Source organism: Bos indicus x Bos taurus, chromosome 2 (assembly GCF_003369695.1).
Source record: "Bos indicus x Bos taurus breed Angus x Brahman F1 hybrid chromosome 2, Bos_hybrid_MaternalHap_v2.0, whole genome shotgun sequence".
NCBI classification, from domain to species: domain Eukaryota; kingdom Metazoa; phylum Chordata; class Mammalia; order Artiodactyla; family Bovidae; genus Bos; species Bos indicus x Bos taurus.
In genome coordinates this window covers 130,554,506-130,570,275 of record NC_040077.1, presented here as the reverse complement: position 1 = coordinate 130,570,275, position 15,770 = coordinate 130,554,506, and the positions used below count along the sequence as shown (strand labels likewise).

General features: G+C 61.4%; 1 protein-coding gene across 9 annotated transcripts in view; it reads right to left on the bottom strand.

The window, feature by feature from the left end:
- The window catches only part of HSPG2 (heparan sulfate proteoglycan 2), a 109,939-nt gene that overhangs the window by 46,187 nt on the left and 47,982 nt on the right, over window positions 1–15,770 (bottom strand). For 5 of the 9 annotated variants that reach the window (XM_027521128.1, XM_027521146.1, XM_027521153.1 and 2 more), the window contains exons 7-34: window positions 15,144–15,194; window positions 14,586–14,714; window positions 14,127–14,381; window positions 13,908–14,027; window positions 11,834–11,965; window positions 11,565–11,709; window positions 11,313–11,464; window positions 11,069–11,215; window positions 9,512–9,675; window positions 9,175–9,354; window positions 8,889–9,085; window positions 8,633–8,780; window positions 7,781–7,908; window positions 7,190–7,276; window positions 7,041–7,099; window positions 6,794–6,861; window positions 5,539–5,679; window positions 5,240–5,416; window positions 4,953–5,132; window positions 4,728–4,846; window positions 3,734–3,845; window positions 3,463–3,576; window positions 3,252–3,379; window positions 2,791–2,877; window positions 2,261–2,310; window positions 1,845–1,942; window positions 1,394–1,534; window positions 844–1,035 (exon numbers count right to left, since the gene is read on the bottom strand). In XM_027521128.1, the coding sequence (XP_027376929.1) occupies window positions 844–1,035; window positions 1,394–1,534; window positions 1,845–1,942; window positions 2,261–2,310; window positions 2,791–2,877; window positions 3,252–3,379; window positions 3,463–3,576; window positions 3,734–3,845; window positions 4,728–4,846; window positions 4,953–5,132; window positions 5,240–5,416; window positions 5,539–5,679; window positions 6,794–6,861; window positions 7,041–7,099; window positions 7,190–7,276; window positions 7,781–7,908; window positions 8,633–8,780; window positions 8,889–9,085; window positions 9,175–9,354; window positions 9,512–9,675; window positions 11,069–11,215; window positions 11,313–11,464; window positions 11,565–11,709; window positions 11,834–11,965; window positions 13,908–14,027; window positions 14,127–14,381; window positions 14,586–14,714; window positions 15,144–15,194 (3,701 nt within the window). The remainder of the gene's footprint in view (window positions 1–843; window positions 1,036–1,393; window positions 1,535–1,844; window positions 1,943–2,260; window positions 2,311–2,790; window positions 2,878–3,251; window positions 3,380–3,462; window positions 3,577–3,733; window positions 3,846–4,727; window positions 4,847–4,952; window positions 5,133–5,239; window positions 5,417–5,538; window positions 5,680–6,793; window positions 6,862–7,040; window positions 7,100–7,189; window positions 7,277–7,780; window positions 7,909–8,632; window positions 8,781–8,888; window positions 9,086–9,174; window positions 9,355–9,511; window positions 9,676–11,068; window positions 11,216–11,312; window positions 11,465–11,564; window positions 11,710–11,833; window positions 11,966–13,907; window positions 14,028–14,126; window positions 14,382–14,585; window positions 14,715–15,143; window positions 15,195–15,770) is intronic. The other 4 variants (XM_027521160.1, XM_027521183.1, XM_027521166.1 and 1 more) reach the window with 1 other exon arrangement.

The following is a 15,770-nucleotide window of genomic DNA, read 5'->3' as shown; positions in this document are numbered from 1 at the left end:
TCCGCCTGCAATGCGGGAGACTTGGCTTCGATCCCTGGGTTTGGAAGATCCCCTAGAGAAGGGAAAGGCTACCCACTCCAGTTTTCTGGCCTGGAGAATTCCACCGACTGTATAGTCCATGGGGGTCACAAAGACTCAGACACCACTGAGCGACTTTCACTTTCACTTTTTCTGAGCTGGTTTGCATCCCAGCATTGCCATCTTCAGGCTGTGGGAGCCCAGGCAAGTTCCCTAACCTCTCACTCCAGTTTCCTCATTAATGCAAAAGGGCAGCAGTTGTCCTTAGCTCCAAAGTTGTGACTTACGACCTGTATTGGGTTGGCCGAAACATTTTTCCATAACATTTTACAGAAAAACCAAATGAGTTTTCTGGCCAGCCCGATACAAGGGCTCACAATCGCAGCCAGCACAGAAGAACTCAAAAAACATGACCTACAATAAGAACACCCAACACCAAGCACAGGGCGAATTCCGCAGGAGCGATTGAATGAAACTGAAAGCGTGTCTCATTCGTCCTTTTGTTTCCCAGGGCCTCGCCCAGGACCTGCTGGTTGACTAATTGTGCGAAAGGTAATAATCGTTAACCGGCGAGCACTTACTACACGCCAGAAACGAGCTCTCATCCTCCGAACTGCCCTGGAGCTGAGGTTTATCACCAGGCAGCCCAGGGCTGGGTTGAGGCCTGTCTGACCCCCAAAGGCAGCAGCCACGACGTGGCCGTCACCTGCCTGCCGGCCCACACCGCTCTGAGGCCAGCTTGTGTCTGCATCCCTGCTGCCCAGGGCCTGGCTCAGAGCTGGCGATCAGGGAGGGTGGTCTGCCAGGCCCTGCGGCGCGTCCCACCTTGTCTCCCTGGTACATCTCCGGGAGCTGCCAGTAGAAGGACTCGTGGCCAAGGTGGGCAAAGTTGCCAAAAGAGAGCTGGGTGCCCTCGGGCACGGGTTCCACGGAGAAGCCTCCGGTCAGGCGGCTGTTCCGCTGCGGGTTCACCAGGGCAAAGCCTTGGAAGTCCCCGGGGGCAAAGCGGGTGGAGATCTGACACAGCAGAAAAAGGATGGGGGGTCAGTCTGGGCCCCGGGGAGGCCCCTGGGTGGGGGAGGGGCACCGGAGGACCCTGGAGTGGAGAACGGGGGAGCTGGTAAAATCGGGGCTGGGACAGAAGTCATGAGGGGATGGAGACCATGTCTGGGGGGAGGAGGGAAGGCTGGGATCGGGATTGACCTGAGCAATAATGGGGCGGTGGGGAGGGCCTGGGGGGGAGCGGCGGGGGTGGCTGGGACCTGCGCTTATGTGGGCAGTGATGGAGGCATGGGAACAGGGATCAGCACCAGTGATGAGCCAGGAGAGGCAGGCAGCAGGCCCCCCCGGGCTAAGGGCGCGTCCGGGCTCCTACCAGCTGGCGAGTGTAGGAGGAGCTGGCACACTGCTGGGTGACACCCATGCAGAAGCAGGGCAGGCAGCCGTCGGGGTTGCTGGCACTCAGGTGGAAGTGGTGGGGCCGGCACTGGCTGCAGGTGAGGCCTTCCACCTGGGCCTGCAGGACGGACAGAAAGGCGGGCGGGGAGCCTGGATGGGTCTCTTGCACGGCTGGCAGCCTTTGAGGACAGTCTTCCCAGCCGTTTCCGGGGGTTCTAGGGGGGCCCCTGCTGCCCCCAGGCTGAGGCCCCAGCTCCCATTGGATGCTGCCTGACACCTCGAGGCCCCAAGCAGTGGGGCAGGGACGGACCCCGTGAGGCAGGCGGGCAGGCCACAGGGACAGCCCTGGAGGCTGGGCGGCACGGAAGGCCCGGTGACCGGTTTGGCCGTGGTTCGGGGCCTCGTGGAGGGCAGGGGTTGGGACTGACCTTGCACTGGCACTGGCCAGCAGGGTCACACTGGTTGCTGACACTGCCCTGGGGGTCACAGCCACAACCGATCTGCTCCGGCAACTGGCCACCGCTCCCTAAGGTGGAGGGAAGCCGCTACAGCTGGAACCCCAAACCCACCATGAAGCATCCCCATTCCCACCACCCTCTGGCCATCACGCTCCACCCGAGGGAACGAGTGTTTGCTTCTGAACACCCGCCACGTGCAGGCATTGGCCACATTCACAGACGCCCTCCGGGGTGGGTGGGCCTTTTACGACCCCCATTTTACAGGCAAAGAAGCCGAGGTTCGGAGAGGCAAAGTCACATTTCCTATGTTGAAGGAGAAAGAAGGCTCTGTCCTAGCTCCATCCCCAGGGTGGCCAGATCCCCAAAGCCTCCCCAAGCCTACTCACTTCGACAGGGCTGGCCCTGGCTGGGGTTGCCGTAGTAACCTGGCGCACACCTGCAGTGAGAGAAGGTGCTGGGTGAAGGGAGGGAAGAATCACTGGGCTGTGCTGGGGGCCCTGTACTGGACTCCGTGACCTGAGTGCTGGACGAACACCCATTGCACAGATGGAGAAGTAGAGGGGAGAAGAGGGGCAGGGACAGGCCACAGGCCATGGAACCAGTGAGATCAGCAGGGTCAGGCCTCGAACCCAGGACTTTCAGCAAGAATGAAGGGTTTCTGGGAAGACTTTGGCCTCACTGGGGATGGGAGTGTTGGGAGGTGGGGGTGATCTGCAGGTCTAGATCTCTGAGAGCCTCAAATGCCAGGTGAAACGTTCAGGCTCTCGGGGTGGGGGGCGGCGCTGACTGTCCCCTGGGGCCTGTGTGAGGCAGAGTTGGGGGCTTCTGCGCCCTCCTGAGCAGGAGAGCTGGGCCCAGCCCACTTCCGGGGGCAGCCCCTTGTGCAAACTCCCCACCCTGCCCATGCTCGCCTCACCTCTCACAGTGACGCCCGCTGTGGCCTGGGGAACACGCATCACAGGTGGGGTGGCCGTCTGTGTCCAGAAAGCAAGTGTGGGTGGCTCTGCGGAGGTAGGGGGCGAATTTCCAGTTAGGTCAGCCGCTGTTCCTTCAGGCCCACGGCGGGAGGGTGAGGAGGAGGGTCCACGTGAATTAACACGTCCTGAGAGCCAGCTATGTGCCAGGGTGTGCGCTAAGAGTTCCGTGGCTTCATCTCAGGCTCATAGTAGGGGCCAAGGTGTGTGTGTGGGGGGGTGCTTCATTATCCCCATTTCACAGGTGAGGAAGTTGAGGCCTAGAGAGGGAAGTGTACCTCATACAAAGTGACACAGTGAGAAAGTGGTAAGGCCAGGGTTTAACCACTGCCTCTCAGGAGGGCCTGGGAGGAAGGCAATCTGGGACAGAGCACTGGACATTTCGGGAAGGGGCTGGACGCACTGGCCGGCAGCGGGCGCTCCGTGGCAGGGGCACGGCTGGCAGTCGTGTGGTGTCCCACGCTGGGCGTCCCCGTAGTACCCAGGCTGGCACTGCTCACACCGGGGGCCCTCTGTATGGTGCTGACATTCCTGGGGCAGGCAGACCGTGGGGCTGAGGCTGGGCCCCTGGAGGCCACAGACCCCTGGGGTAGGAGGGAAAGAGGGGGGCTCACCTGGCAGGCGCCTGTCTCAGGCTCACAGACCTCGGTGTGGCCGTGGCAGCTGCAGCGTTCGCAGGTGCCCAGGTAGAGGCCGCTGGGCATGCGTGTGTAGCCTGCGTCACAGTCCTGGGCACAGCCAGAGGGACTTCCTCAAGGCCTGCTCTGGGTCGGGACCGCCGGATGGCCGGGGTGGGCTTGGGGAGGTGGGGGAGCTAAAGGAGGAGGAGCCAGAGCACCACCGTGGAGGGGGCTGGCTGGACAGGAGGGTGGGGCCCGGGCTCACCTGGCAGGACGGACCTCGGTACCCAGGCGGGCAGGCACACTGCTCCACCTCCAGGGCAGGGTCCTGGCCGGTGTCCTCAGGCACGGCCACGTCCATGCTAATGCCGGAGACCCTGGGGGCGACAAGACCCCGGAGTGAGTGAGCACTCACGCAGTACCTGTGCGCAATCCCAGGGGTCCTGCACGTGATCACCTCGTTAATCCTCCTGGCAGCCCTGCCGCGATGCTACTGGGGCCCCGCCCAACTCTCTCTACCTGGGTGTCCATCCCTCAGCAGCTGCCAGGACTGTGGCGAAGGGCTTATACCCGCAACTTTCTCCAGGGAATGAGCCTTCCTCACCAGGAGAGGTCCCACCAACCTACTCCCTTAGGGGGACCAGTGACAGGCCGGCCCAGGGTAGAAAGGCCCCTCTGGCTCATGCAGGATGACTCTGCAGGGCTCTGTGGCAACGAGACCCAGGCTGGTCTCTACCGGAAACCACTCCCTTGCTGGCCACTTCCTCCTCCTGTCTCCCTTCCTCCCAGGTTCTCCTTGCCAATGACTCAAATCCCCATCTCTGGCTTTGCTCCTTGGGAACTCCATCTAAGACAAGCCCTGTGGCAGAGGAACTACTATAATCTCCCTTTTGTTGCTGTTGTTTAGTCGCTAAGTCGTGTTCTACTATTTTGCGACCCCGTGAACTGTAGCCCGCCAGACTCCTCTGTCCCCGGGATTTCCCAGGCAAGAATACTGGAGCAGGTTGCCATTTCCTTCTCCAGGGGATCTTCCCGATCCAGGGATAGAACCTGCGTCTCCTGAATTGGCAGGCGGGCTCTTTACCACTGAGCCACCTGGGAAGCCCTACCATCTACATTTCACAGATGATAAAATGAGACACAAAAAGGCTGCAGAGCCGGAAAGAGTTAGAGCTGGCAGTCCGCCTGCCCCGCGTTACACCTCTGAGCCTGGAGCCACCCCCAGACCCTTCCTGCCCTCCCGCCCTGGCCCCGGACACCTGCTCTCAGCTGGCCGCTGGGTGTGGGACGCCTGGATCAGGAGGCTGTCGATGTCCGCTAATGCCATCAGCAGGTGCTCCCTTGTGGCCGGCTGCCCGTCAGGCCGCTGCCACGCTTGCTGCCGAAGAAAGAGCTTATGGGCTGCAGTCCCTGACATCCGGACACCCCTGCGTGAGGGGCGCAGGGAGGCCCCCTGGAGGTCTCCTGGGACCGGTGCTGCTCACCTCCCAGAAGGGCACGGTGAAGGTGCTGGGCTGGCCAGAGCTGGGCTGCTGGGAGGTGTGGTGCTCCAAGACGATGTTATTGCCCTGCAAGACCACCAGCGGCTGCCCAGGCAGGGGCGCGGAGCCAGGCTGGGGCCGCTGGGTCACCGTAAAGCGCAGCTCTCCGCCATACGAGGTCACCTGGGACCCAAGGGGGACAGGCACTCAGCTGGGGCCCCCACCCTGGGGTCCTGCTGCTGCTCGGGCCGCAGCCTCTTCCTCAAAGGCCCCAGGCAGCCCCTGCCCACCTTGTCCCCCAGGAAGTGTGGAGGGAGGCTCCAGAAGTAGGGCCCAGGTGGCAGGCTGTGGAAGGAGGAGAAGACCAGTTCCCCGGGCGAGGGTGATGAGATGCCCTCGCTGGCGTTGTGGGTGCCCGTGGGGTTGGTCAGGGTGAACCGAGTGGGCTCCTCGGAGGCCCCCAGCACCTGGCAGAGGCGGGAGAAGAGGCCGGGATGAGGGCCGTGGCCTGCCACTTGGCCCTGGGTCCACCCATCCCTGGGCTTGGCAGTCCTGCCCGTCTGGCCAGCCCCACTCCTCGCCTAGGTACCTGGGCACGGCGCCAGGAGGAGCTGGTGCACTGGCGACTGACACCCATGCAGAAGCACTTGAGGCAGCCGTCGGGGTTGCGGGCGCTCAGGTGGAAGGAGCCGGCCACACACTCGTTGCACAGGCGCCCCACCACGTTGTTCTGGAGGGACAGAGCTGGGAGCTGCAGGGTGGCCCACGGGAGGTGGGGGGCGTGGGGGGCGCTCCCTGCAGCTTCCGGTCTAATCTACCCACATTCCAGACCAGAACCCAAGGCCAGGGGGCCCTGGAAAGAGCATGCTTACGAGGGCTGGCCGCCATGTGAATAGTAATTCCCAACTGATGGAGCCTATACACCCAGTCGTTTTCCTGTTTTTTCTGTGGTTGCTAGGGAGCTCACGAATAAGTTTTAGACTTGAAATATAGCAATGTGGTGCAAATAATTGTTGTTCAGTCACTAAAGTCGTGTCTGACTTTTTTGTGACCCCCATGGACAGTAAGTAGCCAACCAGGCTCCTGTGTCCATGGGATTTCCCAGGCAAGAACGCTGGAGCGGGTTGCCATTTCCTTTCCCAGGGGATCTTCCCAACCCAGGGACTGAACCCGGGTCTCCTGCCTGGCAGGTGGATTCTTTACCAGCTATGCCACCTGGGAAATCCTGGTTAAAATAACTCCTGCTACTATTAATGGACTGTTTAATGCACTGCACTAGTTTCTATTCAACCAGCACCTCATTTAATTTCTTGAAGTTCCTTGAGAGGAATGGGCTATTTCCATGCTTCACGCAAGGAAACCGAGGCTCAGGGATGGGAAATGATTGACATGGTGACATCGGTGACCAGCTTGCTGACCCACTCCGGGACCGAAGATGGGAGTAAAGAGCTTGATTTCCGAATCTGTCTGCTTCTTTGTTCTGCAGACACCTGAGGCTCCCGCTCTCAGGCAAACCATTTCCCTCCTCTGAGCTCCCGTCTCCTCACTTCTGAATCAGTGATGCTAATAGCTACAGCATTGTGTCAACGTGGAATGAAAGCATGGTCAGAGCAAAGGTCCGGTGGTCACACAAGGATGGACCTGACCAGTTGCTCCTTTCTGATGCTGGCCCACTTTTCATGAGGAGGGGGATGTCTAGCTAGCCAGACCCATCGGCCTGCAGCGGAGGCCACCACCCACTGGCCAAGGAGCCAGGGAGAGGATGCAGCCTCCTTCCTCCTCCTCCTCCTGGCTGTGGGCCGGAACCCAGGGCCCCCAGGGTCGGGGCGGGAGCTCACACATACCTTGCAGAGGCAGGCCTCCCCGGAGGATCCCGTGCTGCCTCGCTCATCACAGCGCACGATCTGCTGGTCTGGAGACGCAAAGTTGGTGTTGGCAGGGAAAGTGGGAATAAGATGGACATAATCTGGACAGAATGGGGGGATGTGGGGCGCTCCCCAAGGACCAGAGGGAGTTTGTGCTGGACCAGGGCCTTGGGCCTGGGGGCGGGAGGCCTGGGAAGGCGCCGGGGACAGTGTGTGCGATACTCACTGGTGGGCCTGCACTTCCCGTTGGGCTGGATGGGGTTGCCCTCGTAGCCGGCGGCACAGCTAGGGGGGACAGAGGGTGGTCAGAGGCATTCCCAGACCCCCCCACCCCCTATGGCCTGCTTCTCCGGGCCCCTACCGGCTCTCGCTCACCTCTCACAGCGGCGGCCTGTGTAGCCTGGGGCACACGCGTCACACGTGGCTTGGCCATCTGTGTCCAGGAAGCAGGTGTCCGAGAACCTGTGGGGATGAGGCGGACAGGACGTGGGGCAGGGCTGCAATGAGGGGCCGGGCCAGGGCTCACAGACCGCTCTGGGAGTGACAGCTGTCCACAGGGACACAGCAGGCCATGAGGCCCATCTGCCCTTTTTAAAATTTTTTCTAAAGATATTTTATTTATTTTGGCCGCTCTGTGAGGCATGTGGGATCTCAGTTCCCCAGTCAGGGTTTGCACTCAGGCCCCCTGCAGAGGAAGCACATAATCTGGACCTCTGGACCACCAGCCAGGGCAGTCCCGAGGCCCACCTCCTCTAGAGCTGCAGCCTCGCCGCGGCACTGGAAAGAATGAGGGGCCCGCTGCATGGAACAGGAGGCAGGCCCGGAGAGGTCGAGGGGCCAAGGGTATTTATCCACCAGGCGAGCCTCCGAAACCAGGTCTCCCACCTCCCAGCCCAGAGGATGCCCCAGGCCCAGTCCCCCGTCCGCGCTTCCCGCCCCGCCTGCCCCTCCCGAGCCGGGTCTGACCTGCGGGAGGCGTCGATGTACGGGCAAGGGCAGGGCCGGCAGGCAGTGGCTGTGGCCTTGGTGGCATCCCCGAAGAAGCCCGCCTTGCACTTGTTGCACTGCGGTCCCTCTGTGTTGTGCTGGCAGTTCTGGGGGGAAGGGGAGGGAGGCGCTCAGGCTGGGCGGAGCAGCCCTGTGGCTACCCCCGCCCGACGTGGGGCCACGCTGGACCAGATGGGGCTCCATGAGGGTGGGCCCCTGAGGCTGTCTGGATCAGTGTCCCTGGTCATGCAGGAATTACCCCACAGCTTTGTACACAGGGGAACATCAGCTCCATCCTGACGGGGAGCTCATCACCCTGCATGGCAGCCTGTCCCATAGACGGTTCCAAATACTTGCTCTGTATTGACCTAAACCCACATTCTCCTTTCAATCCATACCCACTGGCCAGTTCTGCCCTCTGTAGGTGGTTCCTTCTACCCCCGATAGCTGTTCAGGGACTTGGAGATAATCGTTTTCCCTGCTTAAACCTTCTCTCAGCTCCCAATTCCAGCTCCCTCCACCATTCCTAAGAAATAATGTAAGATTTATAGGCTCCTTCCTGTTAGGAACGGCCTGCTTAGGGCCATGCTTTATGCCTTATTCTCCAGGAGTGATTGGTCGGACCAAAGTGAAGAGTAGGACTTTCACCTCCCTTATCTGGACATAATATCTCTGTTAATGCATCCAGAGGTCAAGAGAACTTGTGTGGCAGCCACAACAGTCATTCTGGAGGCTTGTGCTAAGCACGTGGGCACAAGGAAGTCTCAGCTGGAGCCTCCCACCCTGCTCTTGCCTCTAGCCAGTATCCAAGTGCCAGATGGCACGACTCACCAGGCAGTGGCCATACACAGGGTCACAAGAGCTGGCGTGGCCATTGCAGTTGCAGCCAGAGCAGGTGCCCAGGTAGGGCCCCCCAGGCACCCGGGTGAAGTGGGCATCACAGCTCTCACAGGACAAGCCGGAATAGCCGATGGGGCATCTGTGGGGACAGAACCAAGACGGTGGCTGCAGGGACCGTGAAGCCTGGTGGTTTCTCCCCGACCTCTGCCAGGGCCTCTGTGGTCCCCGGTCCAGCTGGGTCAGGCACCTGCACTCCTCGACGCTGTGGGCGCGGCCGTGGCTGGTGGCGTAGGTGACGGTGGTATCCATGGCGACGTCACTCAGCCCCACACTGGCCATCTTGTGGTCGTACACCGTCTGGATGAGCACCGCTTCCAGGCTCTGCAGCACCTGCAGCATCTCCGCCCGCTGCACCGGCCGGCCGGACTCATGCACCCAGTGCTCCTGGGGGGGAGCAAAGGTCAGGGTGTGGGGGGAGGTTGTGCATCAGCACCTGCCCAGCCTGTACCCCCAGGGGAGCAGGCCCCACGTACCTCAGAGAGCTGGACCTGGCGCTGGTTCGGGACCCCCGGCTGGGTGGACGTGTGGCCCCGGGAGAGCAGGCGGTGGCCGGCACCCACGAGGACCACGTCCGGCCGCTGCACTGGCTCCAGCGTGCCACGTGCCAGCTCATAGCGCACCTTGTAGCGCAGGGAGCCACCGTAGGAGTCCACCTGGCCGGGACAGGGCGGATCAGGGCTGGGCAGCCGTGGGCACACACGATGCTCGCTGGGTGCCCCCCTCCCAGCTTTAGAGGGAGCGGAGTACAGGCAGGCTCCGAGCATGGATGCGGGGTACTGGGCCCCTCCCCACCCAGGGTGGCCCCGTCACCTTGTTGCCCAGGAACTGCTCGGGCAGAGCCCAGAAGGAGTCGTGGACCAGGAAGCGTCGGGACAGGTCGACCAGCTGAAACTCCTGTAGAGTGGTGTCGATCTGCAGCTGGGTGGAGGAGACAGGTGGCATGCCGGGCTGCGCGGGCATCGTCACGTTCACACCTGGGGGGCACAGGGAGGGATGAGTGCCATGAACGTGCCTGCCCGAGACAGCCACCTGGGTGGTAGTCCAGAGAGACGGAAAATTCTGAGAGAAGTGTGATTTAGAGGGAACGTCAGTCTCTCTCCCAAAGTCAAATAAAAGCCAAGTTTTTTCCCCCCTACTGAATTCCTGGAGCAGCATTTCCCGAAGCACTCTCCAGGCAAAGCCAATGCTGCCGAACGATAGTGGGGAACCATTTGGGAACCCCAGGGTCAAGGAATCTGCTGCAGGACTTCTCAGAGCCTTTGCTTGCCAATAGATCTGTGGACTGTCAGGGCGGGAAGAGCCCTCAGGGGGTAGTAGAAAGCTACACAGGACTGAAGAATGGGTGCCCAAGTCCTGGTTCCACCACCCTCCAGGTGTGTGAGTCTGAGCAAAGGCCTTAGTTTCTCTATCTGTAAAATGGGGGCAACAGTGGCTTGCATCACAGGGTTATCAGGAAGCTAAAGTGAGCGGAACGACACAAAATGCTTAAAACAGAGTAGGACACAAAGGAAGTGCTCAAAAACTCGATAGCTATTACTGTTGCTGTTTTTATGGTGGGTCCTTGGGTCCAGCTGTATCCTACACACACACACACACACACACAGGAATTCTCTCTGCAGCATCCTCCCAGATCTCTAGGGCAGCACTAACCATCCAGGAGAACTTTCTGCGATGATGGAAATGTGCCTGAACCCAGGTCCGTCTGATGTCGAGGCTCATGCCATCCTGCCTCTCAGAGTGCGAGAGAACTGAGCCCAGCTGCCTGACTTTACGTTTGGGAAAAGAGGCCCAAAGAAGCAAGAGTCTCAAAGTCACACAGGCAGTAATAAGTGGTGCATCAACAAGTCAGCTCCGGGCTAAGAATATGCCAAAGCCTGGGCTCTTACACTCTGGGTCACTGATGCCTCTCCATTCTGCAGGATGAGGATGCTGGGGGTGACGACAGGGAGCTGGGCACTTCCCACGGACAAAGCACTATTCTGAGTGGCTTATGCGCTCTAGGCCCTTATACCACCCTGGGTGGGTAATATTTTATCCTCGTGTTGTAGACGAGAAAACTGACACACTAGGTAGGTAACTTGGCCAAGGGCCCACGGCGTGAGGGTCAGAGTCAGAACCCGGACTGGGACTCCACGGCCCGCTCTCTTCGTCAACTAATGCAGACGGGTATCGACTGTAGATTTCACTTTTCCTAAAAGAGCTTGTTTTCCCCCTGAGATGCTTTTCCCACCGGGCTCAGCATTTCTTCGGCAACCCCGTGTGCCTCCCTGGACTGGCTCCATCTGTCCAAGGCATATGCTGCTTTCCCGACTGTCTGCCCTCTGAGCCTGCGGGAGCCCGGTGCCTGTCTCGCACCCACCAACGCACCCTTGAAGTCGTTGGGCTGGTCAAAACGGAGCCGGATCTGGTCCCGGAAGCGGCGGCTGCTCTGGCACACGTTGGTGACGCCGAAGCAGAAGCAGGGCAGGCAGGAGGCGCTGTGCTCCAGGTAGAAGTGCCCATCAGGGCAGGGACCTGCGGGGAGGCACGGGAGTGGGCTACAGCTGGTCCCTGGCGAGCAAGCCCGGCTCCCGCCCCGCGCCCGGTGCCCGCCTGCCATGGTGGGCCGTACCCCGCTGTGGGATGAGCTCCAGGACGCCGTCGGGAATGCCGAACACCATGCCTCGGGCGTTCATGGCCTCGCAGGTGTAGGCGCCCTGGTCTGCCTCCTTCACGTCGTGGATGGTCAGCGTGCCGCGGCCGCCCTCACTGGTCACTGTCACCCTGGTGGGCCCCCCCCGAGACAAGAGGCAGGGGTTGGGCCGGGACGGCTGGCCGCACCTCCCCTCCAGCCCCAGCCCCCTGCCGGGACCCAGAGCCACACCTCGGATGCGAGGGGATGTGGCCCCAGTTGAGTCTCCAGTTGATGATAGGGGTGGGGACGCCGATGGCCACGCAGGTGAAGGTCACCGTCTGGCCCCGGGAAGCCTGGATCAACTCCTGGGGAGGGGTCACCACCTGGGGAGGCACTGGGGAAGGAGCGAGCAGGAGTGAGGGGTGGGAGGCACCGAGGCGGGAGGAGGAGGGGGCCGGGGTGGGGAGGCTGCGGGGAGGGGCCAGGGCCCAGAGCTCGCCCCCCAGCTCCTCGCTCACTGCAGCCGAACTCGTCGCTGCGGTCCGGACAGTCGCTCTCCTCGTCGCAGTGGAAGCTGGCCGGGATGCAGGTGTTTGTGGACACGCAGCGGAACTTGGTGGGCCCACAGACATCCTCAGGGCGCTTGACAGCTGGAGACAGAGCCAGGTGGTGTGGGCAGCGGGCACTGCCCTCAGGGAGGACCCACCCCCACCCCACCAAGCCCTTGCCTACTTATGGCCCCCAGCCCAGGCTGCCCACCTTCTCTGGGTGTTCCTAGGATCACGCTCTCATCTTGCCTGCTTGACAACACAGGCCCCCTGACCAGGCCCAGACTCTGCCTCCACGACACTGCCCACAATGCAGTGGTCCCCAGTCATCCGTCCAACACACTCCACCTGTATCCCCTGACAGAGTCACACCTGGCACAGCAGTCATGCAGCTCCTCCCCCATCCAGCCACGAGAGACGCACAAGATCAAAGGCATGGCCCCGGGAGCCAGTGCCTTGGGACACCGGGTGCTACCTGGGCACTTCTGTCTACTGGAAAGGCCTTTAGCGAGGGCCTGCTGCAGCCCAGATCTCGCTGCCCTGTACCCCTCTAAGGGGGCCAGGGGTGGCACCTGGCCCGAGACAGCCGTCCATGGACTGGTCAGAGGCCTGGAGCTGACCCGGCCCCAGGGTAGGGCCCCAGCTAGGCATCTCTAGTAGATGCTAACTGACATTCTTCTTCAGGGACACGGAGCTTGAGACAGACACACAAGCAGGGGCAGACAGGGCAGAGGGGTGTAGGAGCAGAGGCCACCTGGCCACAGAGGGGGAGCTCAGAGGAGGCCAGGAGGACCCACCTACTGCTCCTCCTGAGACCCCACCAGCCTGCAGAGCCACTCCCCTTTCACGCCCTCTGTTCTGCACTCGGTCAGCAAGGACTTGGTTTTCCTTGGACTGTTGCCCTGCAGAGGCCTCCGAGAAGCGCTTTTCAACTAAAACCCTCAATTACTTCTCCCTCTCAAGGGACTGGGTTGTCAGGCAAGCTTGGAGTCACAGAGGGGTGACATAAAACTCTGCCAGTCTGCAGCACGACGCTGCCCCTCTCTCTCCAGGGTTTGCTGTGAAGCAGGGACCGCAGGGGAGGCGAGGAGGAGAGGCTGGACCCATGGACATTCGGAATGTCAGCACGCTCAGACTGTGACCCAGGGTCACAGAGCAAGGCTTCCATTATCCTCAATCTGGGGCCTAACAGGCCCCCAGCTTCGCCTCATACGATCGGACATGCAAGATGCTACCTGAGGTGGTCTCTGGCCCTCCAGGCTCACCCACTTAACTGTCACGGGGTCTATCACACTGACTAGGCGGATGGGTGGGCAGTGGAGAGAAGGGTGGCTGGACAGATGAATGGGAGGCGAGAAAGATGTTGGCTCCATGAATGGCTAGTGGAATGGGGAGCTGGCAAGATGGATAATGCATAGAAGGATGATGGATGGACGGATGGAGAAGAGATGGATGGGAGGAACGATGCTGGACAGATGGATAGATGGACAGAGGGATTTATGATGGAATTTACGGTGCAGTGGACAGGAGGAAGGACACTGGATGGACAGGTAGATGAGGGGTTTTGCAGCTCAGCAACGGATGAATAGACAGGAGAATGGTGGGTGGACAGATGGATGGGAGGAAGAAAGGACGTTGGACCGACGGACAGGTCGTGGGTGGTTGAATGGTTACACGGATAAAAAGCTGCAGATAGAGGAACAAATAATGCAGAACCAGCTCTAGATGAAAAACCTCTAGGCCCTTAAAGGGAAGGCTTTACCTCACACGTCTATCATCAAGGGACCCTGGTTTATCAAGCCTACTCAGCCACTCATCTGACCCCCACACAAGCATACGTGACTAATAGTAACGAATAAATAGACACTGACCACCGGCTCTCTAGCCATGGTGCTCGCTACAAAGGCCAGCTCAGCGTCAGAGAGAGGGAGAGACCTCACAAGTCTGCCCCCAGGGCCTCCACCACTCAGCCAGGGGACGGCGCACAGACCCGCCGGAGAGGGGTGGGGGCTCGGGGAGCGCGGACAGCGGGGCGGACACTCACGGCAGTCGGCCTCGTCGGTGTGGTCCTCACAGTCAAAGTCGCCGTCGCAGCGCCAGAGTTTGAGGGCACAGTGCCCGTTTCCACAGGGGAACTCGTTGGGCTCACAGGGCGGGGTGGGGCCTGGGGGAGCACCGGGCCAGGGTTCAGCCAGAGGCCTCCGGGGCCTCTCCCCAGCCCCCACCACCGGACCCCTGCCCCGCGCCCCCGCCTGGCCCGCACCGCAGTCCGCTTCATCGCTGCCATCGGCGCAGTCCTCTTGCCCGTCGCACACGTAGTCTTTGGGGATGCAGTGCCCGCTGTGACACGCGGCCTCATGCGGCCCACAGGGCACAGGCCTGCCTGGGCTGGGCAGTGCGGCCTGGGGGGCTGGGGTGGCTGGGCGCTGCTGGGAGGGGAGTGACTCCGGCTGGGCTGGCGGCGGTGGAGTGGCCCCCAGAGGGGGCGGCTGGGAGCTGAGCGTGGGCATCGGCTCCTCTGTGGACAGAGCCCGCTCGGTGTTGGCACGCAGGGGCGGCTCCTCTCCCCTTGCCCCCGCCCCGTCCCCAGGCCCCTGACCCTGTTACCACCCCTCCCGGGTCCCTGGCCACCTCCCCTCTTGCCTGCAGCAAACTCTCTTGGCAGCACCCCCCCTCCGCCAGGTTGACGTGGAGACCACTGAGTGCCCACACGGCCCCTCACCACAATCGAGCTCATCAGACATGTCCCTGCAGTCAGGCCTCCGGTCACAGCGGTACTCCAGGGCCACACACTCGTTATAGCGGTGGCAGGCGAACTCCGCCTCGGTGCAGGCTCTGGGGACCTGGGGCACTGTGGGGAGCAGGGGAGGCCGTCAGAGAGGCAGGCGGGGCATCGGTGGACGATGTCAGGGAGGACACAGGCACTGCAGAGCTGGGACGGGGTTCTGGGGCTCCGTGTCAGGCCCGGTGGTTTCTGGCTCAGCAAGGGCCCAGAGCACGCATGGTGGACGCATCACAGCACACGTGGGACGCGGGCTCTGTGGCAGCGGCCTCACCCATTCCCCCGTGCGGACCCCACACGCAGCTGGCATGCCACACCATGCAACCACTGGAGCACACGTGGGCAGGCCACAGCCAGGCCTAGCGAGGATGAAGAGGAAGGGGAGGAGGGGCGGCCGGTGCGTTGTGCCCGGCCGCCACGCCCTCATCCTGCCTTGCCCTCCATCCATTAGCTTCTCTAGTGCCCCGGCTTGGCCTGGGCCTGGCTTTACATGCTCACCTGGTGTCACTGCGGCCGCCACAGCGGCCGGGGGGGGCGGGGGTGTCTGTGCTGGAAAGGAAGGTGTGATCAGTAGCCATCCCACCTGGGAGCTGGGGGCTTGCAGGGCTGAGCCAGCCCCATCCTACCCTCCCTAGCCAGAAGGACTCAATAAAAAGTGGGAGGAAGAGGACTAGGTCCCCAGGCATCTTGATCTGGGCCTGGGGATGCCAAGGAACAAACTTGACCTGTGGGCACATTAATTGAGGTGTGATGTGCAGAACAAGGGAGGTGACGGTTTCACCACGTTTTTTTCTGATGGGGTCGCACCATGGTAAGGGTGGGGTTTGTTCAGTTCTGGGTTCCACTTAGTCGGGGAGGAGGGTGACACGTCCCAGAGAGAGAACTGAGATGCAGACTGGGATGGGGACTCCCAGCCCGTGAGGGATGAAACGGGACTGTTTGGCTCAGAGAAGAAAACACTCCGGGAGTTGGAACGTGAGTCAGAGGGTGCAATGAAAAGAAAGCTGGGCCCCACAGAAGGTTCAAAGGTACAAGCTGTGCGTCTAACAGCTGTGTGCCTGGGGCCAGTTTCCTGTGATCTCTGAGCTGTGCTTCTCACAGGTTCTGGCAAGACCAGCACAAACA